The 27,592-nt window shown below is 45.4% G+C and overlaps 4 protein-coding genes and 1 long non-coding RNA gene across 7 annotated transcripts; 2 read left to right on the top strand and 3 right to left on the bottom strand.

Annotated features, from left to right (window-relative positions):
* Positions 1-2,107: 2,107 nt before the first annotated feature.
* On the top strand, positions 2,108-4,926 carry LOC115680652 (rust resistance kinase Lr10-like). Its single transcript, XM_030604462.2, has 2 exons — positions 2,108-2,902; positions 3,479-4,926. Exons 1-2 carry the CDS (start codon positions 2,191-2,193, stop codon positions 4,600-4,602), a joined length of 1,836 nt encoding a protein of 611 aa, XP_030460322.2. The 5' UTR covers positions 2,108-2,190; the 3' UTR covers positions 4,603-4,926.
* A 142-nt stretch (positions 4,927-5,068) lies between these two features.
* On the bottom strand, positions 5,069-8,525 carry LOC115666327 (putative RING-H2 finger protein ATL21A). The gene is made up of 2 exons (XM_030588069.2): positions 7,755-8,525; positions 5,069-6,005 (listed from the first exon to the last, which is right to left on the bottom strand). The coding sequence occupies exons 1-2, from the start codon at positions 8,428-8,430 to the stop codon at positions 5,596-5,598; spliced, it is 1,086 nt and encodes a 361-aa protein (XP_030443929.1). The 5' UTR covers positions 8,431-8,525; the 3' UTR covers positions 5,069-5,595.
* Positions 8,526-13,320: 4,795 nt separating this feature from the next.
* Positions 13,321-14,082, bottom strand: LOC130135158 (uncharacterized). Its single transcript, XM_056303655.1, has one exon. It carries the CDS (start codon positions 13,807-13,809, stop codon positions 13,414-13,416), a length of 396 nt encoding a protein of 131 aa, XP_056159630.1. The 5' UTR covers positions 13,810-14,082; the 3' UTR covers positions 13,321-13,413.
* Positions 14,083-14,534: 452 nt separating this feature from the next.
* LOC115680720 (glutamate synthase [NADH], amyloplastic) lies at positions 14,535-27,354 on the bottom strand. Of its 3 annotated transcripts, XM_030604550.2 has the most exons (22): positions 26,251-27,354; positions 25,843-25,962; positions 25,442-25,555; positions 25,108-25,260; positions 24,622-24,722; positions 24,434-24,530; positions 23,902-24,011; positions 23,353-23,456; positions 23,032-23,211; positions 22,612-22,955; positions 22,467-22,537; positions 21,917-22,386; positions 20,962-21,831; positions 20,534-20,688; positions 20,096-20,257; positions 18,405-20,003; positions 17,593-17,811; positions 17,189-17,457; positions 16,564-16,869; positions 16,183-16,450; positions 15,785-16,042; positions 14,535-15,364 (listed from the first exon to the last, which is right to left on the bottom strand). In XM_030604550.2, exons 1-22 carry the CDS (start codon positions 26,647-26,649, stop codon positions 15,065-15,067), a joined length of 6,669 nt encoding a protein of 2,222 aa, XP_030460410.1. In that variant the 5' UTR covers positions 26,650-27,354; the 3' UTR covers positions 14,535-15,064. The 3 variants fall into 3 exon arrangements, with proteins under 3 accessions (XP_030460410.1, XP_056159624.1, XP_056159625.1); XM_056303649.1 differs by lacking the exons at positions 24,622-24,722; positions 25,108-25,260; positions 25,442-25,555; positions 25,843-25,962; positions 26,251-27,354 and adding an exon at positions 24,317-24,373 and having other exon boundaries at positions 24,456-24,509; XM_056303650.1 differs by lacking the exons at positions 24,434-24,530; positions 24,622-24,722; positions 25,108-25,260; ... (1 more) ...; positions 25,843-25,962; positions 26,251-27,354 and adding an exon at positions 24,261-24,366.
* Positions 15,645-15,820, top strand: LOC130135156 (uncharacterized). The gene is made up of 2 exons (XR_008814635.1): positions 15,645-15,730; positions 15,765-15,820. It is a non-coding gene; the product is annotated as an uncharacterized LOC130135156 (long non-coding RNA).
* Positions 27,355-27,592: the final 238 nt, after the last annotated feature.

The following is a 27,592-nucleotide window of genomic DNA, read 5'->3' as shown; positions in this document are numbered from 1 at the left end:
TTAATACCTCTGGGCCTAACTTGCGGCTTTTTTCGGAGATTTTCGCCAGGTGGGCCGTACTTTATATTTTCTGTAACTTGTGAACGGCCCACTCCCACCATGGGTAATTTTGGGTGTCAACAACCACGTCTCTATGTTTTCTCTCTTGTAGGCCATTCTCTTCTTTTTACGCCTCCCTACTCAAGTTGTACGGCATTGAAACGCATTCACATTAATAAAGATCGAAAACAAGGTAAACATATATTTGCAACACTAACACCAAAACACAGTTGCTGAGGATTTAAATCAGTAATCATAATAAGGTTTCTGATAAGGCAATGAGTGCTTTTATCACCATTGAATCAGGTATGATGTCACATTCACATGTTGAATGAAGTTTTCCAGCTCTAAACTTGAAAGCTAGCGTATATTCAACATTGTTATGTTGAAGCCAATTTCTGCTTTACCCAATGATATTTGTGTCTAGCTCAATTTGCGACTCTCTTCAACGATGTGAAGTTTTCTTTTTGACCTTCTGACGGCATCTTGTACATGAGTTGAGATGAATCAGTGCATTCTGTTCGTTCAGGAAGGAAAGGCCAGAGTGTTGCATGTGTAAAGGCTTATGTTTTCTGAGTACCATATTTCATTGGACAAAAGCCACACAATTGACTCGGAAAATTATTAGTCGATTGTCATTAGCAACTGTGTATTGGTGTTGGAGTTTCCAATGCATGTTTACGTTGTCTTTGTAATTTCGATCTTTATTAGAGTGAATGTAAGCCAACCTTCTATCAATGCCCTGCAACTGGAGGAGTAGGCAGGCATAGAAAAAGGAGTTGCCTGCAAGAGAGAAAACATAGAGACGTTTTGCAAGAGACGAGAACCAACACATCAAAGGCGCGGAAAGAAAGAAGAAGAAAGAAAGTGAAACCCGCAAAGTTAAAAAGAAGAAACAAAATAAAACGAGTTTTTTTAACCAACAAAAACGGTGGGCTACACAAGGATAGTATGGTTAAAATACAAAAAGAATAAGCCTACGTTTGGTCGTCCGGATAAAATTCAGAATATGATATGTTTTATCCTATCCGATGTTTGGTAGATGTTTAGGATGGGATAACGTCGGATATAGATGGGATATAGACCGGATAAAAAATCTTAGGGGGGAGGTGGGATAGACTCGGATAGGATTTCTCTTGTCTAGCTATTTTTTAGAAAATCCTACACTCTCCTTTTCCTTTTCCTTCGTTCGCATGACTCCTCTCACATCGACATTTCACGAAAACCCTACGCTCTCCTTTTTCTTATCCTATCCTACTTAATCATATCCTAACTAGAAATCCGGACGACCAAACGCAGCATTATAAGTGTCTAAGCCAAACGAAGAATAGAAAAAGCACGGCCTTTTTTTTCCTAATATTTCGAGGAAAACAAACATCAGCAATGGCGTAAAAAAAATACCCATCTTTCAATTTCGGACACTGCCTAGAAAAAGGAGGGCCGGGTGCGAGTAACCCTTTCCGTCTTGGGTTGACTGTGGCCCGAGAGCAAAAAAACGCACAGAGAGGGAACATCGATATGAACCGAAGGCCCCTAAATTTGATTCGAGAGGGCTTCTCCAAACCTTATCGGACTTTTCTTATATTGTGATCACCAGAACATCCATGTTACACCCGATGATGCGCGAAATCGACCCTTCATCGCGCATCGAATCGCCCCACACACGTCTGCGAAGGACTCGTAACAGCAATTTTTCCCCCCAACTCCTGTGTTGATAGCTCGATCACATCACCACCAACCACTGCATTCTGCATCACGCCAGTGCAGTGCACGACCTCTTGGCGATTGATTTGTCAAGGCCGGCTTGGCTCTTGGAGAAACTCTCAATCAGCAAGAGTCCGACAAGGGTGACGGTCAAATGGGGGCCAAAAAAGAGGAACTTGCCGCGTGAGTTCGAGCTTGACTAAGTAAAGTTCCATGCACACGCTTCGCCACTGACGACAATGGATGCACCGCGTAAATTCCAAGAGTCCAAGTCAACTATCGATTTAGACAAGCCGAGGAAGGAGGTTCATGCGATGCGTCCGTAGCGCTTGTCGATGGACATTGGTTTCTTCGCTTTTCTCTCTCGCTCGGACAGGCCTGGATGAGAATAAACGACGAGAGAGAGAGAGAGAGAGCGCGCGCTTGTCAAACACCAGCACATCCTCCATGCGGTCTTCCAAGCCATCCCTCTTCCTCCTCCTCCTCCTCCTCTGCTTCGCCCATGGCACCGCCGTCCTCGCCGCGCCGGCCAAGGACCGTTGCGCCCCCGAAAGGTGCCCCCGCCACGGGCCGCTGGTCCAGTTCCCGTTCCTGCTCAGAGGAAGCCAACAACCTGACGACTGCGGCTATCTTCCGGACTTCAACCTGTTCTGCGGCCGGGATGGGCACACTCAGCTCTTGCTCCGAGACACCTCGCGACCGCTCTTCGTCAAGTCCATCGATTACGACAACCGGTCCATCGTCGTGCAGGACCCCAACCGGTGCCTCCCCTTCCTGCTGGCGAACCTCAACCACACTCGCTTCTCGTACGACATGAGCCAACGCGGCCAGTATGCGTACCCGCCCTACAACTATACCCTGTTCCAGTGCCCGCCGCCGGCCAAGAGGAACAGCATGGCCCTGGTGGATTGCCTGAGCCAAGCCGGGTTGTACGACGTCTACGCCGTCGAATCCGACTCCTACGTCGGAGACTTGCCGCTGGTGTCCTGCGAAAGGAACGGGAGCATAGACTCGCTTCCTATGCCGATCGAGGACATGATGGGCGAGGCTAAATTGGTCTGGGACAAGCCGGACTGCTGGAACTGCACGATATCCGGGTTGTGGTGTCGACGGAACGGGACCGACGTCAGCTGCACCAAGCCTCATGATGGACACAAAGGTATTGCTTCAATCCTAGTCGCATGCGTTTATCGGTTCCGAAACTTCTTTTTGCATCATGGTACTTTGCTTGACTCTGTGTTATTTCACTTTCTTAGTTTAAGTGTTTGTTAATCCTCGAGTTCTTTTATTTAGGCCATTCGTTCCAAAGCCTTTTAAGGTCTGGTGATGGATATAGAAAGGTTGCTTTCTGACTTATGGTTGTTGAGATTCATCAAGTTTCTCTTTAGTAAAGATAAGATCCATGGAGCGCAGAGGAAGGGGAATCATAGTTTCTACACAAGAAATAGGGCTTCTGCGAAACTAAGATTACTTTTATATGTGCAGTTCTGTCGGGTGGATTCATTTCCACGAGTTTGTCTTGTTTCAGATGATACTTTCTGTTCTTTAAATTGAATGGAGTTCTGAATCCTGATTGCCAGTTACTATAGAAATTATCTGATGCCCTGAAGTGAAGGTCACTCACGGTGTTAAGTAAAAGCTGATATAACTAGTTTTGAGGGCTTTCCTTCTAGTTTTTTTGTCATTCATACGAACATCGGCGGAAGCTCAAGTACTGACCTCTCTGATCCTGCAGAAAGAAGGTTAGAGATCGGAGGTGTCCTGGGCACGTTTTTCCTTCTTGCTGGATTGATTGGACTCGGCTATGTCCTCAACGAAAAAAGAAGAGATAAAGCATTCCGACTCAAGATCGAGAGCTTCTTGCATGACTACGAGGCCCTCAAGCCGACCCGTTACTCCTACAACGACATCAAGAGGATAACCAATGACTTCGAGGAGAAACTAGGCCAGGGGGCTTACGGAACGGTCTACAAAGGGAAGCTTTCGAACGAGATTTTCGTCGCTGTAAAGATGCTGGACAATGCGTTCGGAAATGGAGAGGAGTTCATCAACGAAGTGAGCACTATGGGAAGGATTCACCACGTCAACGTGGTTCGGATGGTTGGTTTCTGCGCGGATGGGTTCCGAAGAGCCTTGGTGTACGAGTTCCTGCCGAACGAGTCTCTGGAGAAGTTCATATTTCCGGGGGAAGATGCTCTCGACCCTTCCCTTAGTTGGGAGAGGCTCCACGACATCGCTCTCGGAGTGGCCAAAGGCATAGAGTATCTTCACCAGGGGTGCGATCATAGGATCCTCCATTTCGACATCAAGCCGCACAACATCTTGCTGGATAACAACTTCAATCCTAAGATTGCGGATTTCGGCCTGGCAAAGTTATGTTCCAAGGAAAAAAGCGCTGTGTCCATGACCGCGGCCAGAGGTACCATGGGCTACATAGCTCCCGAAGTCTTCTCCAGGAACTTTGGAAGCGTGTCCTCTAAGTCGGACGTGTACAGCTTCGGAATGCTGCTGCTCGAAATGGTCGGGGGCAGGAAAAATGTCGACGTGAACGCGAAGAACATGAGCCAGATGTACTTCCCGCAGTGGGTCTATAACCATCTGCATAAGGGTGAAGAGCTTGAAATACGAATCCGAGAAGACGGCGACCCCAAGATTGCCAGGAAACTGGCGATCATCGGGCTCTGGTGCATTCACTGGTACCCAGCCGATCGGCCTCCCATGAAAGCAGTGGTTCAGATGCTGGAGGGAGAAGAGTGCCCCGTCATGCCGAAAAATCCTTTCGTTTCCTCAAGTTCAGGGGAAGCTGCAACCATGCAGGGAAGACTCTGGAACACGAATCTAGAAGTTATCGCAGAATAAGTTTGAGTGCCCTCGCAGCATGTCATCTCTCCATGACTGAAATCGATGTCATACTGTTAAAAAGTAAGTTGAGCCGTGATCAAGAAGCCATACGTTAAATGTAGTAACTCTATACCGTGAAATAGCCTGAAAACTATTGATGCGCTCCGTCTACTTACCTGTTGAATCAGATGCAATATGGATAGAGGAATTCCTTTCCTCTTATATTCCTTACTAGGCTAGTTGTTATGTAATACAAGAATCTATGTACTTACTGGAAGTTTGTAAGATAGTAAGTAATTGGATTTGATTGCCCGATGGAAATGCAGTCCGTTCTGGTGTGCATTTGATGTCCTGAATTTCGGGAAATATAGCAGCAGTTGGTTTTTGGGACAAGAATTGTGCTTTTTGTCTGCTTGGGGAGTTGAAAATATCTAGATCTAGATTCAGCAATTTAAGAAGGAATGAGAGTACTACTGCTAGGAAAAATGGCCCTTCTCATGAGGATGATAAGTTCAAAAATTGATAATAAATTGAAGACAAACGTATTTGCAGAAGCGCTGAATGAGTAAAGGGTTATGTTTTCGAGGTCGATTTAATCGCAATTTGAAATGACATCGGTTCAAAGCTTCTTGGAAGAGATTGCATCAATGAACTAGGGTGGCACGAGGGCTTCATTGACGGAGGGAATTCTTACTGAAGAGTAGCAATTCAGCGGATGAATTTGGTTACTGAATTGTACTGTAATCGAACAACTTTATGGTATCGAAGTATCTACTTGTGTCCTTTGAGAAAACACTACAAGACATTCATCTCATCCTCGTGCATTTGGTCGAGCTCTTCATCTTTTCCTTTCAATTCAAGCCAAGTCGAACTAGTTTGTCTGGTTTTTCTGACACCCTTGAGCTCTTTCAGCTAAAAACAAAAAGACTCTTTTGACTGTCAAGTGGCTTCTAGTTTTATACACAAAACTTCAAGCACCAGAGAAACAGGAACACAACATGAAGCACGCTGTCATGGCTGGGGCGGTGAGTTCCGGCAAACCGGGCAAGTAGCATTCAGGCGAAGCCACTCGTCGATGCAATCCACATGGAAGCAATGGTTGCATTGTGGTATGGTTTTGAGGGTCTCTTTGGGCTGATAGTCTGACAGGCAAATGGGACAAGTGCTGTCGTCAAGCTTCGGAAGTCGCTTGCTCTCTCCTAGGACGATTTTAGGGTAAGATTCGATGACCACCACATCGAGGCCCGGAACGTGGGCGGAATGCGGCACGACCGCCGTGGCGAATTCCCCGATGACGGGGCGGCGCCCTCTCGCATAGGACTTCACTCTGCCGCAGAGGAAGCAAAGCAAGCCCAGGAGGAACAGAATCGCGGGGAGCCCGACCCCAACAATGATTGCGTAGCGGGCGGCTCTCGGAATCCCTGAAAGTATGTAAGCCTGTCATATCTTTAAGTTCAAGATTATTTGCTTAATCAAACAGATAAGATGGTTAGCGATATACCAATACCATATCATATGCATTCGGTCTTCGTTCATGCATACCACAAACCTATTTCAAATCAAGTGGATCGATGGGTAGGCCCAGCTGTTTATATACCAATGACCTAAAGTAGGTCTGAACGAAATCAATCTCGAGCCAGTGTCAAAGTCAACCAGAAGCTGAAACCTCAAGTTACGGCACGAGGGGGGAGGGGGGAGGGGGCGAGGGGTGGGTGGCGGGCGGGGAAAGAAAAAGAGAGGAAGCCACTTGGAAAGCGAAAGCAAAAGCAAAAGATGGATTTTGCATCTTTTGATTGGTCCACTTTTGGCTCTTTGTATTTACTTCAGTCAACGCTTATCCTGATCAAGAATTGCCGCATTCCATTCATGCCCTCACGAGACCAAAAAGAAACAAAAGCACAAAAAAGAAATCTTGACCACTTGTGGTCATGAAGGTACCACAAAAGAGATGGCTTCAAAGCCAACGTTAGATGAGCTGCATTGACTTTAATTAAGGTAGCACCACCGTTAATGTTGCTTTCCTATCATGATCATCATAATCACACCATCCCCCCACCATTGTTAATTCCCGCCGTGATGATTACCACTCATTACGTAGTTTGAATGTTGATATTAGCAGCGTTACATCGTTTCTCGGCCGATGATTTGGGAACAGTTGGAATGGCTCCTTACTCAATGATTCTAAAGATAATCTACACGGCGGATTGTAGAAAAGGCCACTAATGTAGTCAAAATATTACCATGCATCGACCTTTTAGTATTTTATCTCGTAAAAATAACTCGATATCTCTATTAAGTTTCATGTGCTAGATTAAGTCTGCATTTTTTAATTCGATGGAAGATGTGGCTTATCCCGCCTCTGGTTGATGGGTCTCAAAAAATAAACACTACTTATATTTGAGCATTTGTGCAGTTTATCTTGAAGTAATTCTTGGGAAGAATTCTTCAGACTGTTTTATCAATCGTTGATGGCTATCTTATTTGGAGGTATGCAATGCATGGTTGGCCAATTGGCAGACCGTTGAACAATCTTTTGTACCGATACAAGATCTTTTACTCTCCCCTGACCTGGACAAGAAGCTTGAAGTCTCGAGTTTATCCCTCAGAAGTCTTATACTGTTGTAATCAATTCAAATTCTCCTTGTATTAAATTGCAGGATTATCAAGAAGATGACGAGATGGACCCAACATCTGCTTCAACGTTTCTAAACTCCCGAAAACTCACGTTTTGTGTTGACTCATTTAGTTTTTTCTGCAAGACCTGAAATAATCCACTGTAGTTGATCGTAGCATAGAGCCAAATTAATCTGATATAGCAGTACTTTATCCCCTGCTGACAGAGATTTTTCCGTTTGCTGGGCCTAAACTGCTGAGAGACATCAGAGAGACTGAAAACCAAAGAACCTGAACAGACCACTTCACTACACAAGCCTAAATCCTTACTTTTATCCATAAAGTACTATATATGTAGCTAGATGTTCGTTGGAACGAGGTTATTTGATTCTTTTTCTTCCCCTAATTCTGAGAGTTCTCACATGTTCGAAATTTGCTGTATTACCTTCATGCTCGCGTTACCAGGATGATATGCAAGATAGATGAACATACTCAAACTCACGTGCACATACTCAAAAAAGAAGTCTGTGTAGACTGAACAGAAAGATCATTCTTACCACGCTGGGGGATATTGGTGCACTCGATCTCAGTGGTGGAATTGCCCTTGAGCCCGCACCTCCCGCCCCGAACCACACACCTTCCACACCGCGGCACCCCCCACTGGAGCCGGAGATCGTCATTGAGGTCCGACGAGTTGACCTGCTCATAGAACGACCATTCGACGGGGACTGGGACGGTCTTCACAGGTGTGCATGAGGAGGAGAGGGTGCTTGCCATTCCAGGTGAGGAGGTTGCAAAGACCGTGTAGTTGGAATCGCTGAGGCAGGCAATCGGGTTCAGGCCGTACTTGATGTAGCTGGAGGAGCAGTTAAAGAAGGTGTAGTCCTGGGAATAGACACTAGCGAAGGGCGAGCCGTGGAGGTTGAGGGAGAGAAGCCTCTTGGGGAGGCAACCCTCAGGGTCATTCACCCATAGCTCTTGCTCAGCATAGTCTATGCTTCGGAGGGTGAATTGGCCTGAGTTGGGCAACTCTAGTATGGTTTGGTTCATCCCGTCGCACGACAGGTCGAAGCCCGGGTACCCGCAAGATTCAGGCTGGCGGGTTCCGATCCGGAAGGGGAAACGGATCATGGGCTCATCACGGCGACAGAAGGCGGCGGCGCAGGTCTCGGCACTCGCTTCTGTGCATAACAAGATAAATAATAAGGTCACAAAGGGTGTGAGGATTTTCATTTGTATCTGGAGCAGTGAAAGCTTCAGAAAAGGAGGCAACAAGCCGGATAGATACTGGAGTTTATATTAATTTTTTCTGTGACTAATAAGAAGGGATGAAGAGGTCTTATATATCTGTACAAAAGGATCGAGTGAACTGGGGTATTAGATTGAAGAATCAGTCAAGGTTGATGTAAAAATTAGCATTATTGGATGAAGAAAGTCTTTGTTCATGGGCTCAGTCAACTCGTTGAATCAATAGGGGTCGTCGCAAAAAATGTGGGCTTGAAATTGCCCTTCTCTGATCTTTACTCGTTGAACCACTCCCTGCATAGATAGATACCCTGCATAAACGGTAATACAACTACCTGCGGAGCTTGCTTGAATAACGCCAGATACCTACCAACATCAGCTTACAAAATATACCGATAAGCTAGCTAATTCGCGACATGATTCCAATTGAATGTTGAATGTGAGTCGCTCGTCGTAATACATAGAATGACTCTTGAGACTTTCATTATTTCTTCCTTCTTATTTCGGTACTTTTTGGATGGTGCTATTTGTGCGCGTCTATGGAGATTATTCGAGCCGACAGCTTGTGTTAGAAGAAAGAGGACAGAAAAGCCTATGGAGCTTTCCTTTCTTTCTTCTTTTTGTGCATTTCAAAACGTAAGTTTCATGCAACCAACGATAACGATGGTTGATGTATGTTCTCCTTCGAACAAATGAGATGAGATTAGCTTTAAATGGCAACTGGAATACCTGCTCTGTAGTAACTATAACTTAGAACGCTTCCAATAAGAGCGACAGTGGGAATAATTAATAGCAAGTTGAAGAGTTCATTTTCATTTTTCGTTCTTTGTGGAGCTGACGTACCTCGGGCATTTATCATATAATCGTCCATTAATGGCTAGATTTACTTTTATATTCTAACATCAATAAGAAAACCAAAAAAAAATAGGCAAAGCGATGGCATTCTTTATGTTTGTATCAATTCAGTCCTAAACCTTTCGATTGTGACAATTGAGTCATAAACTTTTGAGAATTTGCCAATATAATCCATCGGGCCAATTTTGACCGGAAATCGCTAACATGGATGCCAACCGTCCTACGTGGCACGGCCGGTGCTGACAAGGATAATTTTTTTAATTTTTCTGAATGCTTTATCATTGTTTTATTTTCTTTTCTTTTTTTTTCTTTTTCTTATTTTCTTTCCTTTCTTTTTTTTTTTTCCAATTGTGGGCCAGCAAGGTCACCGGCCAACCCTCATTGGCCACAGGAGAGGGCCGTGACCCTCGCCTGTTGGTTGGCGAGGGCCTGGATCTAGGTGAGGGCCCGACGCCCTGCCTAGGGCTAGCGACACCCTCGCTCGTGGCCAGCCACAGTTAGGAAAAAGAAAAGAAAAAACACAAAAAAATAGTAAAAGTTGTCCATGTCAACGCTGGCCGTCCGACCGTGCCACGTAAGACAATCAGCGTCCATGTCAGTGATTTTCGATCAAAATTGGCCTGACAGACTACACTGGCAAATTGTCAAAAGGTTTAGAACTCAATTGACACAATTGAAAGGTTTGTGACTGAATTGGCACAAGTGCAATAAATTTAGAAACTTTCCGGTAATTTTCCCCTTGTTCTGATATGCAGGAACAAGATGAATGGAACGGAGTTTCTGCCGATTAGACGTAAGTTTTGCCGGTCAGATTGTATTGATAATGCAACCTGTTGACTTTTGAGAATTTCAGTATTTCTTCCTTTTTATTTCGATACTTTATGGATGGTGCTATTTATGCGCATCTATGGAAATTAGTCGAGCCGACGACCTGTGTTAAAAGAAAGAGGACAAAAGAGCCTAATGAAGCTTCTTTGCCTTATGGATGGTGCTATTTATGCGCATTTACGGAAATTAGTCGAGCCGACGGCCTGTGTTAAAAGAAAGAGGACAAAAGAGCCTATGAAGCTTCTTTGCCTTTTTTTGTGTGCATTTCAAAACGTAAGTTTCATGCACCCAACGATAACGACGGTTGATGTCCGTTCTCCTTTGAACAAATGGGATAAGGTTAGCTTTAAATGGCACTGGAATACCTCATCTATAGTGTTGGCGAACTGTGACTTGGAACGCTTCAAATAAGAGCGACAGTTGGGAATATTTAATAGCAGGTTGAAGAGTTCAATCATCATTTTATCTTTCTTCTTAGAGCCGTCGTACCTCAGGCATTCGTCATGTTGAAATCGTCCGTCATCGGCTAGATTTGCTTTGATATTCTAACATCAATTAAGAAAACAAATAAAAAAACCAAGAGAACTTCATGCCAGTTCGGATATGGAGGAACAAGATCAATTGAATGAAGTCCTTCCGGTTTGATTTGTTTAACGGTAACCATTCCTCGTTCAAGTCATGAATTTAGCCGGTCAAATCGTGTTGATAATGCAACATGTGTTGACTTTTGATTCCCCTTCGAGCATTTCCGTCGAACTTTTGTTTGCGCATGTTGCTCTGGATGCATCTCTTCGTGAGAAAAGGGACAAAGACATGGTGGAACCATCATCAGTTTGTAAAGGTGAACGGTGTGGGGGGAATTCTCGGAGAGGCACTAGAGTTTTGACAATTTCAAGGAAAGCATTAACCAATTCACACGCATTTGAGTCATTTTAGCCGATGTAAGCTATATGCATTTGACGGAAAAAGTGCCAAAAAAGTCCTAAATCTTTTGCATTTGTGCCAATTTAGTCCTAAACCTTTTGCATTGATGTCAATTTAGTCCTAAACCTTTTTTTGGTGCCAATTAAGTCCTAAACCTTTTAAACTGGTGCCAATTCAGTCCTAAACCTTTTATTTTTGTGCCAATTTAGTCCTTCCGGTCAATTTTGACCTGAATTTGCCGACGTGAACACCTACCGGCCGGTCACCGGCGCCGACGTGGACAACTTTAATAATATTTTAATTTTTTTTTTGAATTTTTTTTTCCTTTTTTTTCTTTTTTTTCCTTTTTTTTTGGGTTCCCCCCTCCTTCCTCTGGCCGGTCGCCGGTCCGGCGACCGGCCACTGGAGAGGGCGGCGGCCTCGCCCGGCAAGGGCGAGCCTCGCCTTGGTCGGGCGAGGCTCGACCTCGCCAAACCCGGCGAGGTTGGGCCTCGCCGCGGCCTCTGGCGAGGGCTCGAGCCTCGCCACAGCCTCCGGCGAGGGCTCGAGCCTCGCCCGACCAAGGCGAGGCTAGCCCTCGCCGAGCGAGGTCGAGCTCGCCGGGCGAGGCCGCCGCCCTCGCCAATGGCCGGCGAGGTCGAGCTCTCCGGCCCCTGGCCTCTGGCCGGTCACTGGACCGGCGACCGGCCAGAGGAAGGAGGGGGGGGACCAAAAAAAAAAGTGAAAAAAAAAAAGAAAAAAAGGAAAAAAAAATAAAAATTCAAAAAAAAATATTAAAATATTATTAAAGTCGGCTCCGGTGACCGGCCGGCAGGTGTCCACGTCGGCAAATTCCGGTCAAAATTAATCGGAAGGACTAAATTGGTACAAAAACAAAAGGTTTAGGACTGAATTGGTACCAATTTATAAAGTTTAGGACTTAATTGGCACCAAAAAAAGGTTTAGAACTAAATTGGCATCAATGCAAAAGATTTAGGACTGAATTGACACCAAAAAAAGGTTTAGGACTAAATTGGCACTAATGCAAAAGGTTTAGGACTTTTTTGACACTTTTCCCCGCATTTGACTGAATTTGTAAGTAGCGACCGTGCCGTAATGCCCTCTCAGTCTGCATTTGTTGAGCTTCTTCAACGGAGTTCACATTGTCACTTTATCAGGAAGGAAGATTGCAGTAGATCCCTCTTCGGCGTTCCTTTTTGCTCCGTCACATTACGACACAAAACCCCCATTAACCGTACGATACCGATGCAAATGAGACGAGCTCCCCGAGCCACGGGGGGTACGCCTCTTGACGCGTATCGATTCACTCTTTAACACGACCCGTCCATGTTCGAAAAGGAATAAGGAAAGGGAAGGCAAGGATCGGCTTGTGTAATTAGAAAAGAAAAGGTCCGGTCCTCCGAATCATGGGCGCCGTTGCAAGTAAACTTTGTTCTAGTCCAACGTTAAAACATCGGAACGTTCCAACCCATCAAAACATCTCTCTGAGAAGAGAGAGAGAGAGATGTTGCCAGAGAATAGGTCAAGACCCTCTGCACGCGCACGCGCACCCACGTCCCATATTACGGGAGGAAGGGTTTGACCGGCGAGAAATTGGACGCAAGAAGGGCCGGTCAAAATTTGTGAACAGATCGCGTTCAAATTAGCATGGCGTTCAAATTTGCCGATCATTGATTAGACTAAAAGCCCCCCCCCCCCCCCCCCGAAGATCCGGGGTTCGTGCAAAGGGGCTGCCGCCGTCGCTCTTTACGGATCGACCCATGTTGATGATCCAGGTGGGGGTAGCTTGCGGGCCTGCGGCGGCTGCAAATCGCGTGGAAAAAAGATGGTTTTTTTTTATTATGTGGGTCAAGGAAAGGGATCGCGCAACAAGGCCGGGAGAAAGCCAAATTTGAGATGTTGATATGAAATGGGTATGAAGAAAGAGAGAGAGGGAGAGAAAGAGAGACGAGAGAGATTAGCAGGAGACTTCGAGCTTTTCCTGTTCAACGAAGCAAAAAGTAAGAACAAGCAACAGCGACGCGCTCCCCTCCTTCCCTTTTTTGGCCCGCGGTTGGTCCACCGCACAGCGATTGGGAATCGTCTCCTTTGGCGGAGCGTTTCCCGCGTGCTCTCTGCACGCCACACGTCCCCCAATTCGATCGCGCCACAGCTCGATCGATCAGAGAATTCAGAAGCAGTGTGGGGGCGACAGATCTCGAAAGAGAACGAATCCGTTCAGAGCCCACGATGCGATTCTGGGTTTCTCGACGGAATCACACAGACAACAAATAATCCATACGATCACTAAAAAAAACGGGGAGTGGGGAAGGAAAAGAGGGTACACAACGAAACGCGTCACGCTACCGGAAAAAGGGGGTGGCCTCAGAAATCGGAGCAGCGGCCGTTTCGCTCCCAATCGCCGTAGCGGGTCGGTTCGGGGCCCCTGGGGCCGCCGATCTCGCCCGTCTCTTTGTTGACGTGCCCGCCCTCGTCCTCGTCCTCGTCCTCGTCCTCTTCTTCTTCTTCTTCTTCTTCTTCTTCTTCTTCTTCTCGGGGTTCTTCCTCTTCCTGTTGATGCCGGACCTCCTTCGAGGCGTCCCCCCGCGGCTCACCGCCGGGGCTCCCCCGGGGCTGCTCGGCCGACGAGCCGAGCAGCCGGGCCGCCGCGCAGGCGACGGAGCGGGCCAGGGACTCGGACCCGGCGCGAGCGAGCGCCAGCTTCGGGGCGGAGAGGTCCGCGAGGGAGGCGAGTCGGCGACTCAGGTTGACGGCGGCCATGGCGATCCAGGAGGGAGTGGGGGAACGGGGCGGCTTTACGTGACGAATCTCTGGAGGAAAAGTAGAGTTGGAGGAGACGAGGAAGAACGCCAAAACGACGGAGCTTGAAGGAGGAGGAGGACGTGCAACGACTCGTCGTTTTCGCTCTCTCTCTCTCTCTCAGAGGGCAGTGTCGTTTGGCAGTCCACGTGTTGGGCGACGTGGACATGGTTAGAGTCCATTGTGTGTCGTGTCTGTGACCTCTGGAATTGCAATTCAATTTTTGCTACGAGGTACCCAAAATGGTTCAATGCATCGGGTGCACCGGTTGATACCACTCCTAACATATCCTCGAACCCGGAAAAAGTACCAAAAAAGAGTGCACTTGTGTCCATTTTGACTGACATGAACGCCAGTCATTTCGCGTGACACGTCCAATACTGATGTTGACATTTTTTTTTTCCTGACATTTGTTTCCCAACTGTGAGTTGCCGGCTTATGAATCCGGACTATTCGAGTTCTCTTTCCTTTTTTTTTTTTTAAAACCATCGTGCCGAGCTCCATGTGACACTCTCATGACTTACAAACCTCTCGAGTGATAGAATTCTTGACATGAAGTCACCAGGGCGAGTCGTCGAAGATCGAATCGAAATATCTGAGTTTTGCTCATCATTCCCAGATTCGTGCTCATTGACAAATTCCATTGCAAAGATAGAAGTGACAATCGAAAAAGATAAAGACACGTCTGCTCAAAAGAAAGAAGATGGTTTCCATTGCGGTTGCACAGAGCTGTGCTGCAGCCTTCTCATTCATAGACATGGACACACATTACGTTCCATCCCCTTGTTACACCACAACGAATCCACAGCAACGTCTCGAATGAAGAAGCTACTGGTTACTTAAAAAACGAAATGAATAGCAAACTGCATCGACTGCTCAATAAAATATGTCCCCCTATATAACCTTGTCCGTCGACGACGAGAACTGTACATTATTATTCCTTTGTAACAATCAAGAACTTGCAAACCTAACCCAAACAAGACTAAAGATTAGAGACCCACCAAAAGTAGAACAGCTTCCAACTTATGAAGCCCTCAGCCAGCATAAACATAGCACACATAGCCTGCCAATCTTCGCCTCCCTCATTCCTCCCCTCGGGCCAACAGTGTTTCAGATCTATAGCGTGAACTGAGCAGAGGCTCCTCTCGCACATCCACGACAGGCTCACTTTGCCCTTTTCGTCTCCGCCGCGCAGAACACTAGAATCTGCGGACCTCTACGTCATCACGGTGAATTTGCCGCAGCCTTCTTGCCGCTTGTTGATGTCTTGTTGCTGCAAGGTCGAGTCCTCTTGGTTCTCGGGCTCGACGGCGAGATCCTCCTCTTTTGGCACGAGGTATCTATCAACCTGCGCGGCAGCTTGCCTTCCCTCGGAGATGGCCCACACCACCAGAGACTGACCACGTCGACAATCCCCAGCAGCAAAAACTCCTTCCACACTGGTTGCAAACCGGCCATAATCAGCCTTGAAGTTTGACCGACCATCTTTCTCTAGACCTAACTTGTCCGCAATTGTCTGAAAAAGAGCAAAACAGCAAAAACAACAGGCACAAATGCTGTCAACCAACTGTACAGAAAAAAAGAACATATTTACATTCACCCGGCATTTAGCTGTATGCACCCAACCCCAAGTATGGGTTAAAGGTATCCTCACATTCTTCATTATTTTTTTAACCGGTTCATCTTTTCCATATTATATGAGGTTTCCTAGGGCAATAGTGAGTCTCTCAGGCCCACGTGCCAATCAATTTTACTTTAGCGCATACACTGAACAACCAAGTTATACTGTTGCCACCGAAAGAAAAACTCATTTACACGCAAATTTGACCTCCCCATGCTAAATTCATTCTTGGCACTGTTCAAACTATATGAGAAACATTTCGTCCAAAAAAAAAAAACTATATGAGAAATGTGAGAGAACGGTTCAAATACTAACCGATTCTGGACCAAGGAATCCCATGGCTAGTAAAACCAGATCAGCCTCAATTGTTTCCTCAGATCCCTCGATTTCTTTCAACTGAAACTTCCCATCAGCATCCTTCTCCCACCTAACACGCACTAATTCGAGCCCTGTAACGACCCCATTTTCATCACCAATAAACCGCTTAGTTAGCACTTCATAAGACCTTGGATCTTTCCCAAATTTAGCCGCAGCTTCCTGGTGGCCATAATCAACACGGAAGATACGAGGCCACTGTAAACAGCATTGAACAGAGGAAAAGAACTGTGAGTAAATATGACAATGTGCATGCTATATAAACTAAATGATAATGCAATAATCAAGAGTAATCCTGTGATTGTCAAGAGAAAAGGTAACTCATGCAATATTTGTACCTGTGGCCAAGGGTTGCCTGGAGCCCTACTCTCCGGTGGCTTAGAAAGCAGTTCCAAGTTTACAATGCTACTGCAGCCATGCCTGATAGATGTTCCTATGCAATCTGTGCCGGTGTCACCTCCGCCAATGACCACTACCTTCTTTCCCTTTGCAGATATGTAGTTACCATCCTCGAGATTGCTGTCAAGCAAGCTCTTTGTGTTTGCATGAAGGAACTCCATGGCAAAATGGACACCTGACAATTCGCGTCCTGGTACAGGAAGGTCCCTGCACGAGGGAAAATTCAATCCACAGGCATAAATATCGCTTTTCTCATCAACCAGAACATGGTGCAAAAACTCCCCCAACATGTCCCCAAAGTTAAGTGTCAGTGAAGTTACCTTGGTTTTGTGGCGCCAACAGCTAAAACAATAGCATCATTTTCCTTTTGGAGCCTTTCAAGAGAGTATGATGAATCCTTCCCAACATTGGCATTAACGACAAAATTGACACCTTCCTGAGCCATCAGGTTAACTCGCCGTTGAACTACATCCACTTTGTCAGTCTTCATGTTTGGCACACCATACATCATTAGGCCCCCAATTCGATCGGCACGCTCATACACCGTCACAAAATGGCCCGTCCTGTTCAGCTGGTCCGCAGCAGCCAATCCAGCCGGTCCACTTCCCACAATCGCAACTTTTTTCCTGAGAGCATAAAGAAATTGATGATACTAACTTTAGAATAGTCAACATATTTTGTCACAACCAACCCTGAAATCTGATTGGTTTAAGCCAAAAGACTCTATGGGAAACCAGGTTAATTCTTAAGCATTATGAATGAAGGAATAGAAGGATTTAACTTGAACAGGAACCCTGGAGAAAAGAAACATCTCTAGGGAATATAATAGATGACCTTGACAGAGATTTTCAAGCAAGGCCTACCAATCATATTCTCCAAGCACATAGTAAGCAAAGCACAGATCTAATTGACCAGTTAATGTTGTTGAATGAAGAGACAGCATACCCTGTTCTCTTTTGGGGTGGCCGGGGCACCATCCACCCCTCGTCAAAGGCCTTGTCTATGATCGAGCATTCAATATTCTTGATGGAAACAGGATTCTCAATGATACCAAGAACACAAGAGCCTTCACATGGTGCAGGACACACGCGGCCTGTAAACTCAGGGAAATTATTTGTCTCCAACAGTCGATCTAGTGCTTCACGCCACCTATTTTGGTATACTAGCTCATTGAACTCGGGTATTTTGTTTCCAAGAGGGCATCCAGAGTTTTCCTGCATGGTAAAGCCACAAGAACAGATATAAGATAAAATTCATCTAGAATACGTACAAACATACATACATACATACATACATACATACATACATACACAGACACAATCATAAAATGAAATCATTACAACTCTTACCTGATGGCAGAAAGGAGTGCCACAGTCCATGCACCGGGCAGACTGAGTTTTTAACAGGGGACCTGGTTTGGACTCCTCCATGACTTCCTTCCAATCATTCATCCGAACATTAGGATCCCTATATTGAACACCTTTGCGCTCATAAGTAAAAAATCCTCCATGCTTAATGGCATCAGTAACTTGCGTAGGCCTCTTGGGAGCCTCGACAGATTCTACCTTCTATAAAAACCAAAAGTTAAAGTCAGACATCTCATCAAATAATGGTTACCAGCTGAATCCTTGATATCAGTCTGCCCCCACATAAAGCACATAAAGAAAAGGTTAAACTTGCCACAAAACGAAAGCCACAAACTACCCTAAGGGAAGCAAGTGGCAAAATTTCAACTTTTGAAAAATTATCCAAAACTTATGAACCCTAGAACAAGATATTCATGTCGTGTATCGAGACATCAGCCGTCTATGACACATTTGCGCCAGCATATAGACGCACACACACAAAATCAATAAGCAGAGCACAAACTCAGGAGGAGAAACTTAATCCAAATATCAGATCTTCCAAATTTTTAACACTGACAAATAACTATCATATAAGTCGGGGTAGTCTAACGTTGAAAAAATTTCGGTATAACAGAGGCTTAGTGTCACACATGAATGATCAATAAAGACAAGCATGGACGATATGGTCAGGCTTTTCTTTTATTTTTCTTTCAGTGTCAAGGATTGACATCAAGCATTTAAATCATAACTCAAACCATAATGTTTGAAGAGAGCACTAGATGTTCAAAAGCAAATCTCATTTATCAGATACATACCTCACTGGCTTTGGCATTGGTTGATGCAGCTGCCATCTTCTTAAGCTCTTCGAAAGCATTTTGCCCCATCAACTCTCCCTCATCTTGCTCCTGTTCCTCCTCCATATTTTTCTGAGCATTTTTGGAAGCTTCTCCTACTTTCTTGTCTGCTAGAATACGCTTGTAATCCCTGGGGAATACCTTGATGAACTTAGGCAGAAGACTCTCGAAGTCTACTAACACCTCTTTTGCCAATTGGCTGTTTGTATGACGCTGGTGTTGCTGAATCATCATTCTGAGGGTCATAATATCCTCCTCTTCCTCGACTTTATCAAGATCTACCAACTCAAGATTGCAACGTGATTGGAATTTACCATCCACATCTAGAACATATGCAATGCCACCACTCATACCAGCAGCAAAGTTCCTGCCAGTTTTTCCAAGCACAACAACTGTCCCACCAGTCATGTACTCGCATCCATGATCACCAACCCCTTCAACCACAGCTCTTGCCCCAGAATTGCGCACACAGAATCTTTCCGCAGCCATTCCATTGAAGTATGCCTCCCCACTTGTGGCCCCATAAAGAGCCACATTTCCAATCACAATATTCTCTTTCGGATCAAATTCACTTCCCTTTGGAGGATAAACTACAATTTTTCCACCTGATAATCCTTTGCCAACATAATCATTACCGTCACCTTCGAGCTCCAGTGTGATGCCAGGGCAGAGAAAAGCTCCAAGACTCTGGCCAGCACTTCCAGAGAGTTTAATATGGATGGTATCTGCAGGTAGTCCAGCCATGCGATAGCGTTTAGTCACCTCATGGCTGAGCATTGTTCCAACAGCACGATTCACATTGCAAATAGGCATTTCAATATAGATAGGGAGACTTTTTTCTAAAGCAGCTTTGGACAGGGAAATAAGTTCCTGGTCCAAAGCCATATCCAAGCCATGGTCCTGCTTCTGGACACAATACTGAGCAGCGTCAGGCCTTATCTCAGCTGCAGGTCTAAGAAGCAAGGAGAGGTCAATATTCTCCAGCTTTTCATTGTTCTTGGTTACTTCTCTGTCGACCTCAAGCATATCAGAACGACCAACCATCTCATTAATCGTCCGAAATCCCAGCTGAGACATGATCTCCCTAACTTCCTCAGCCAACATGAAGAAGAAGTTAATGACGTGTTCAGGTTCTCCAGCAAATTTCTCTCGGAGAACAGGATCTTGTGTAGCAATGCCAACAGGGCAGGTGTTCTTGTGGCACTTTCTCATCATGATGCAGCCGAGTGTTATGAGGGGAGCAGTGCTAAACCCAAATTCCTCAGCTCCGAGGAGTGCGGCAATGGCAACATCTCTTCCAGTCTTTAGTTGGCCATCAGTCTGAAGAACTGTCCGACCACGAAGGTCATTTGCAACCAGGGTTTGATGTGTCTCAGCCAAACCAAGTTCCCATGGAAGCCCTGCATTTTTTATACCTGTCCATCGTGAGGCCCCGGTTCCTCCATCATGCCCCGAGATCAAAACATGGTCGGCATGCCCTTTCACTACACCACTGGCTATTACTCCAACTCCAGCTTCAGACACTAGCTTCACACTGATTCGAGCTGCAGGATTGGAATTCTAGAATAGCAAACAAAGACAAGGAACGATTAGTTTGCACGAGCCAGGATCTAGGCACTGGACAACAGAGACGAAAGGGCGTAGAATTTTACCTTAAGATCATGAATTAATTGGGCAAGGTCTTCAATTGAATAGATATCATGATGTGGAGGGGGACTTATCAGTCCAACACCAGCAGTAGAATTTCTGGTCACTGCAATATCTCCTATTACCTTGTGGCCAGGGAGCTCACCTCCCTCACCAGGCTTGGCGCCCTGCATTAAAACACAAATGAAGTCAAAATCAAATAAATCCATTTCGAATTAATTATTTTTAGCACATGTTAACCTCACCAAATGCCACATGTGGATATCAACTAAAGCAAAGACACCGCATGGTGCTTTGCTGACACAGCATCATCTGCCATGAACATAAATGAATAAACAAAGGGAAGCTCTGTTCCAACAGGAACACACAGGGCCAACTGTATCAAAATCAAAGGCAACCATAGATGAGGATTCTGCATCTTTCGTGATAGAACCAACATATACCTGAGCCATTTTAATCTGCAGCTCATCAGCATTAGTAAGGTAGTAACTTGAAACCCCAAATCTCCCACTAGCAACCTGCTTGATGGCACTCCTCTTTGGATTCATAGAGCCATCTGGAAGAGGATCCATGCGAGATGGTTGCTCTCCTCCCTCACCTTCAACAGAGAACATAAAGGAACAATATGAATCCAATTATGAGGAGCAAAACTCCTCACAAGTAAGAAACCGCAGCAGTCAGAGTTACAGATGACGTAAAACAATCCCAAATCGGAGTACATGCAACGAAACACAAACAAAAGCTTCACCCACGATATGGTAACACGAACTTTTTTTCTCTTAATGAGTTTAGATATGTTGTGCTTCACACATCTAAGAGACAAAGTAAGCTAGTTCAAATTGTATTTATGGCAAATTAAATTAAATTATACCCGTGTTTGACTTGCCCCCAATTCTGTTCATTGCCATGGCCAGTGCGGTATGTGCCTCAAGTGAAATTGATCCATAGCTCATAGCACCAGTGCAGAACCGCTTAACAATCTCACTAGCAGGTTCAACTTCATCCAGAGGGACTTTGGCTGCCACTTCCTTAAATTTCAAGAGACCACGCAAATTGCAGCTTTTGTTCAATTCCTGGATGCGCCTCGAGTACTCCTTATATGCAGCCACACTATTACTTCTGGCAGCTTCTTGCAGCTTCGCCATAGCAAGAGGGTCATTAAGGTGAATCTCACCACCCTTCCTCCAGTGATAATCCCCAGGGTTAGGCAGCGCAATGGCTTCCGCACTACCGGGCGGGAAGACACGATTAGGAAATGCTAACCCATGCAAATCAAGCGCATCTTGGGCAAGCATCTCAAATGTTGCACCCTCCACCCTGCTTGGAGTTCCAGCAAAGCACTTCTCAATAACTTCTGATGAAAGACCCAAAGCTTCAAAAATCTGAGCACCCTTATATGAGGCCAACGTTGAAATCCCCATTTTTGCAAGAACCTTCATCATTCCATAGTTGCTTGCCTTGAAATACTTCTTGACCAGCTCGTCCTTTGATAAAAATTCACCGTTTGCTTTGGGTGGAATTTTTCCATCAACCTGCAATCTCCAAATTGCCTCTATTGCCAGATACGGGCATATAGCATCAGCACCAAACCCAACAAGTGTACAGAAATGGTGCACCTCGCGTGGCTCGGCAGATTCAATAATTAACCCCACTTGAGTGCGCTCAAGCTTTCTTACAAGATGGTGATGAACAGCACCCACAGCCAAGAGAGAGCTTACAGCAACACGCTCCGGGGAGAATGCTGCATTGGAAGAAAAAGTAGTTAAACTCCATCCTATGTACAAGTTCCTTTAAGAGGAATAAGATCCAGTTTAGCAATGAAATACCTCTATCGGACAGTACAAGAGTTTTATAGCCCTCCTTGATAGCTTTACTTGCTTCTTCACAGATCCTATCCAAGGTTTCCTCCAGTCCCTTTCTACCACGTCTCTTGGAGTAAGTTATGTCTATGATTTTGCTTTGCCAACCTATGTGATTCATCTTTTTAACAGCTTCCATTTCTTGAATGGACAGAAGAGGACCTTTTAGCGAGAGGCGATGGCACTGTTGCTCGGTGGTCTCTGTAAGATCACCTTCTGGCCCAATCATGCATTCCATCGAAGTAACTATCTTCTCTCTGATTGGATCAATAGGAGGGTTTGTCACTTGAGCAAACATTTGCTTGAAGTACTCGAATGTGAGCTTCTCTCTATCAGACATGACCGCCAAAGGCGTATCATTTCCCATTGATCCTAGGGCCTCCGTACCGTCTTTTGCCATGGGAAGCAGCAACATTTCTAAAGCTTCAACGGTGTAACTGCAAAAGGGAAAGCTTCAGAACAAGAAGAAGACCAAAGAGAATGTTCAGTATTTAGTATATAGAGCAATAGAGTGTACCCGAAAGCTTTCAGAGGGGCCACTAAACCATGAATTCCCATATTTTCCATGTTGTCGTCATCAGCAGATACCTGATAGACATAAACCAAGATGAGAATCCCACACAAAAATGAACAAAGGAAATTAGTCAAGCTCAGACACTTACTGCCACCACCCCAGCAATAGCTGGAGCATTCCTTTTAGATTCAGGAACAGAGTCAACTATGTCCTTGAGTTCAATCTTTTGCCTTCTAAGCCATTCTCCATAAGGCCTCGCCATAGAATATTGTTGCTTCAAGGCTCCATCGTCTACAACGATATGCTTGTCAAAATCCACCAAAAGCATCATCCCAGGGTTCAGCCTTCCTTTCCTAGACACATCTTCGGGAGGAATGTCGACTACACCAACTTCACTTGCCATTATTACTCTTCCACTATGAGTGATGTAGAAACGACCAGGACGCAGGCCATTGCGATCCAATGTTGCTCCAAGGTAGCGGCCATCAGTAACTGCAAGTGATTCTGCAGATAAGTAGATAGCACAAGAATTTGCTTCAAATGGTACTGTAATGCGACAAATTATTACATGAAATCAAAGCTGGCCCATCCCATGGCTCCATAAGAGCTGAGAAGTATTCATACAAAGCCTTTCTTTGAGGATCCATGTTCTTGTCATTTTGCCATGCTTCTGGGATCATCATCATCACAGCTTCAGGAAGACTTCTGCCAGCTCGAACTAGAAGCTCAAGAACACCATCAAAAGCTCCTGAAAGAGAGAAGTTTTCCTAAGTTAGACCATGAGATCTTCCAAGTTTATGTCTGTAGAGATGTTGACTCCAAATGAACCACGCTAGTAGGTGGTCCCACTAGCAACGAGCACCCACAATATAACAGAATAGATTTCCACCTGAATCAGATGAACTGGCATCTACAATCGGTAGAAGCTTCTTCAACTCATTCTTTGATAGACCAAGCTCCTTGCATTTTAAGAGACCCTCACGTGCTTTCATCCTAAGAAGAAGAAAGAGTGTCACACGGTGTCAATACAAAAAGATAAGGCAGCAGAGATAACAAAAAAGGTCTCTGAAGAAAAATACAAAGACCATCTACCCGACATCATAGTCTAATTGCAGGTATAAGATTAGTCTATCTCTTACAGTCGACCACAACCCTATCGTTCATGTAACTAACAAGGTAAAAGTTCCACAAGCCTAGCGAAGCGAAACCTGTACATTGATAGCAGAATTCAACATTGGATTCTTCTTAAACTAGAATTGGAGATTTTATATGTCAAAAGAGTAGAAAGCAACAACTTTGAAAAGAGGTGAGGCACATCAAATACTGTCACATCCAAAGATTTTATCCCTCTTGGCTGTTATTCCACGATATTCCATGTAGGAAGAGGAGAAAATAATAGCCAATAATTGCACTCAACAAGCTCATTATCAGAAATTACCAGTTCACGTTGCCTCTGAGCGTATTAATCTCCCCATTATGACCTAAGATTCGCATTGGTTGTGCACGATCCCAGCTTGGGAATGTGTTTGTCGAGAAGCGGGAGTGTATCTGCACCAATACACCAGCCAATACAGTCATTCCACAGTGCAATTGCATTATTCAACAGGGGAAATCCGGAACGAAGTCCACAAACATGGAACTGTGACGCGGATGAAAGTATGAGAATACTGGGAACCTATGGCAGTCTGAATGAACACATCCCTCCACTAAATAGATCATCTCATCCTTAAAGACTGAGCCTACGGCTCTGCACCAGGTTTCAGTAAACATGATTCACTTGGCAGCGAGGTTTCTTACCAACTCACTCAGTGTCAGTATCAAGGGAGTGGAAGAACTTAAGGGATCATTCAAACCTCAAGGCTTCAGAAGTCACTCCTCAACCTTGCATCCCGTCAGTCACTCGTTCCATGCTGTTTGTTGAAGTATGAAGTTAGTGGAGAGAGAAGAAAGTAAAAGGTCAATATATTTACCAGGGCCATGTAGCTCGTGAACCTTTCATCGCCAAGATCTGCATAGTAGTAGTCTTTCAACTGAACAGGTTTCAGCTGACCCTTGTAGACAACAGTTCTGCAAATTTGGATAAACAAATGGATGAGACATCAAGTGGGGAAAGGTACTGAACCAATGTGATATGATTCGATCTCATGCACAAACAAACCTTGAGGAAAGAGAACATATGTAGAAGTCCCTAGCACCGCCGTGTTGGAGGTTCAAGGCTGCACGAATAGCAACCATTGAGACCCTCCTGAGTATGTACATCTAGTAAAAAATGGAACAAGCATATTAGTCGATAAAAAAAAACGAAAGTCAAAGTCAATTTCTGCAAAACAAAAATCTTAGGATGGACAACAAGATCCGTAGACATTGAAATACTTCACTATCTTCAGATGGCTGAATATTAAGCAAGTATTAGTAAGTAAATATAACCAATTAGCACATAAAAGTTTCTCCTTTCTTGTTCTACGTACAGCATTGACTCTTTTCAAAAACACGAACAAAGCATAACCGAACCCAATGGCCAAGAGACTTAGGAATTCCCTCTGTAAGGAACCCATCACCATGAAGGAAGGACAAAGGAAAAAAAAAAATCTTGGACTCCCATCTCTCAGTCAAGATACAATAAATTGAGATAAAAAGCGAGTACCTGTCGCTCCAGATCAACTTTCGACCTGGAACTCGGCGTAAGGAACACTTGTTCAATTACAGGTTCCGTCTCCAAAGCTGACTTGCCCAACCCCGAATTATCAGTTGGCACAGATCTCCAACCTATGACCATGTGCCCCAGAGACTCTGCAACCTTCATGAGATAAACCACCACACAACTACATCAGACTTGAAGACAGAGCGAAAGGTGCAAACAATGCAACTAAGCTTTAAGACATGATGCAATTTCGGTGCGTGGATTAGCTCAGTGACCACTGGGGGCAGAGATATAGAGAGAGAGAGAGAGAGAGAGAGAGAGACGGTCTCGAGACTACCTTTTGGAATACTCTTTTACTTTGTTCCCTTCGAGTCTCCGACGTTGGCAGAAACAACATGCCGACAGCATACTCACCGGGAGGCGGTAATTTGAATCCATTCTCTTTGACGACCTGAGGGAAGGCAATCGAGCAATGATCAATGCACGAGCAAAGAACCAGAAAGACACTGAAACAAAAGTAAAACCGCAAAAATGTTCGATACCCCGAACAAAAATTGTAGGTCAATGTAACCAAAAAAACCAGCATAAAACTACAAAGCAAGATTTTTTATTTTTTATTTTATTTTTGCAGTAACACGGAATTACTATGATTATCGCCATTGAAAGGTTTTCTTATTTTGTTTTCTGTTTTCATGTGATACACAACGAGAGGAGTAAATAGAAAGGAACAGGACATACTTCCTGGTAGAACTCATGCGGAAGCGCGACAAGAATTCCAGCTCCATCACCAGTATTAGTTTCGCAACCGCAAGCACCACGGTGCGACATACGAATCAGCATCTCCAAAGCATCCGTCACCTGCACACGAACACATAAAACCATTTACGCACCCATCAAACAGCGCAGGTAACCCGAATTAACATCCACTACACCCACAAAATTAATCAGATCAAACACGAGGAGATAATTCCTTCAAGTAAACTGGGAACCGAGCCCGTGGAAAATGCACCTATAAAAACAAAACATGAACGCGAACCAAAGAAGTAGCATCATATCAGGTAAATTAACTTCATACACACACGGAAGCAAACAAATACGAATTGTGCATGAATAAAGCATGTGCAAATGAACGACCAAATCACTCACCGTCTTGCGGCTGGTTTCGCCAGACAACTCGGCAACAAACCCGACTCCGCAAGAGTCCTTATCGAACTTCGGGTCGTAGAGACCAAGAGGCTTCTCCGGGACCGCGGACAATGCGGACCGCACGAGGAGGCGGAGCTTCGACAGCCGACCCGACCCATCAGACGCCAAGGCGTGGAGCCTCTCGGATCCGGCCTCCTGCTGGAGCCGGGGCCCGAAGAAGTTCTTCTCCAGAACACCCGTTGACTTCTTGGAAACAGAGCATCGGCTCGCCCTGGCCCTGCTCCTGGAACGAGACACGCTCAACTGAGGCGTAATGGACGGCTTGGCGAGCGACGCGGGCAGAGCCGGAGCTCGCGTTTTCGGCTGAAGGAGCGAAGAACTCGACGAGGCGGACGACATTATAAAAAAACGACGAAGGGACTCGTATGCGATTGGGTTGGCGCTATGGACGAGCGATAAAGATGAGGACTTCCTTCCGAGAGGATAAAAGGGTGTCTAAAGCTGATGTGTCTAAAGCTGATGTGACCAGAATCAAATCCAAGCGAGATCAGGGAAAGGATCCGGTAGCAAACCGACGACAAAACCCACTTCCCCACTCGACCCAAAACCAAAATCCTCAGGCACAGATCTATCGATGCGGATAACGAACGAGGGCCGATTCGACTCGCTCCGAGTCCGCTTCCTTTCCAACCCCAAGAAAAAACCCACCTCGGCCTCCGTTCTCACGCCCCGAAATGCCCAGCGAGCGCAAGCGAAGAACAGGGTGGACGTGGGACACTCGGAGGAAAAAGCCAGAAGACAAGAGCGCCCCCCGCACCCCCACCTCTCCCTCCGGGGATTCACGATTCCGAGGCTTCCAAACGCGAGAGCTGTCTCCGCGCAGCAATGCTCGTTGTTATCAAAAGGAACGAAAACGAGGGAAAAGGCGAGAGAGAAAAAAACAGAGAACAACGAGGGCGACCCGCTATAAGAATTCACGAATTATAAGCCATTTTTATGGGCTCGCTCGTTGGCCGAGCGGATTCTTCGAGACCAGGAGAGATTCTCCGGGGCGAAATAAAAATGTGGGTAACCACCGATTCCCTCCGCAACCAGAGCTAAATATATATCCCCCGCACCCCCACCAAATGCAGACACGCACAGATACACAGAGAGAAAGACAGACAGACAGACAACAGAGAAACAGAGCGAGACACACACACACACACACAGAGAAACAGAGAGATGCAGAACAAGATTTGATTGATGATTTGGAGAGAGAGAGAGAGAGAGAGTGTGTGTGTGTGTGTGAAGAAGGAGGAGAAGGAGAAGGAGAAGGAGGTCGAAGGGCGTTGGGAGGGAG

This window comes from Syzygium oleosum, unplaced genomic scaffold, assembly GCF_021117445.2.
Source record: "Syzygium oleosum isolate NSW1041296 unplaced genomic scaffold, Sole_v2.1 Sole_v2.28, whole genome shotgun sequence".
NCBI classification, from domain to species: Eukaryota; Viridiplantae; Streptophyta; class Magnoliopsida; order Myrtales; family Myrtaceae; genus Syzygium; species Syzygium oleosum.
The sequence above is the reverse complement of the archived record's forward strand: the minus strand, read 5'-3'. Positions and strand labels throughout refer to the sequence as shown.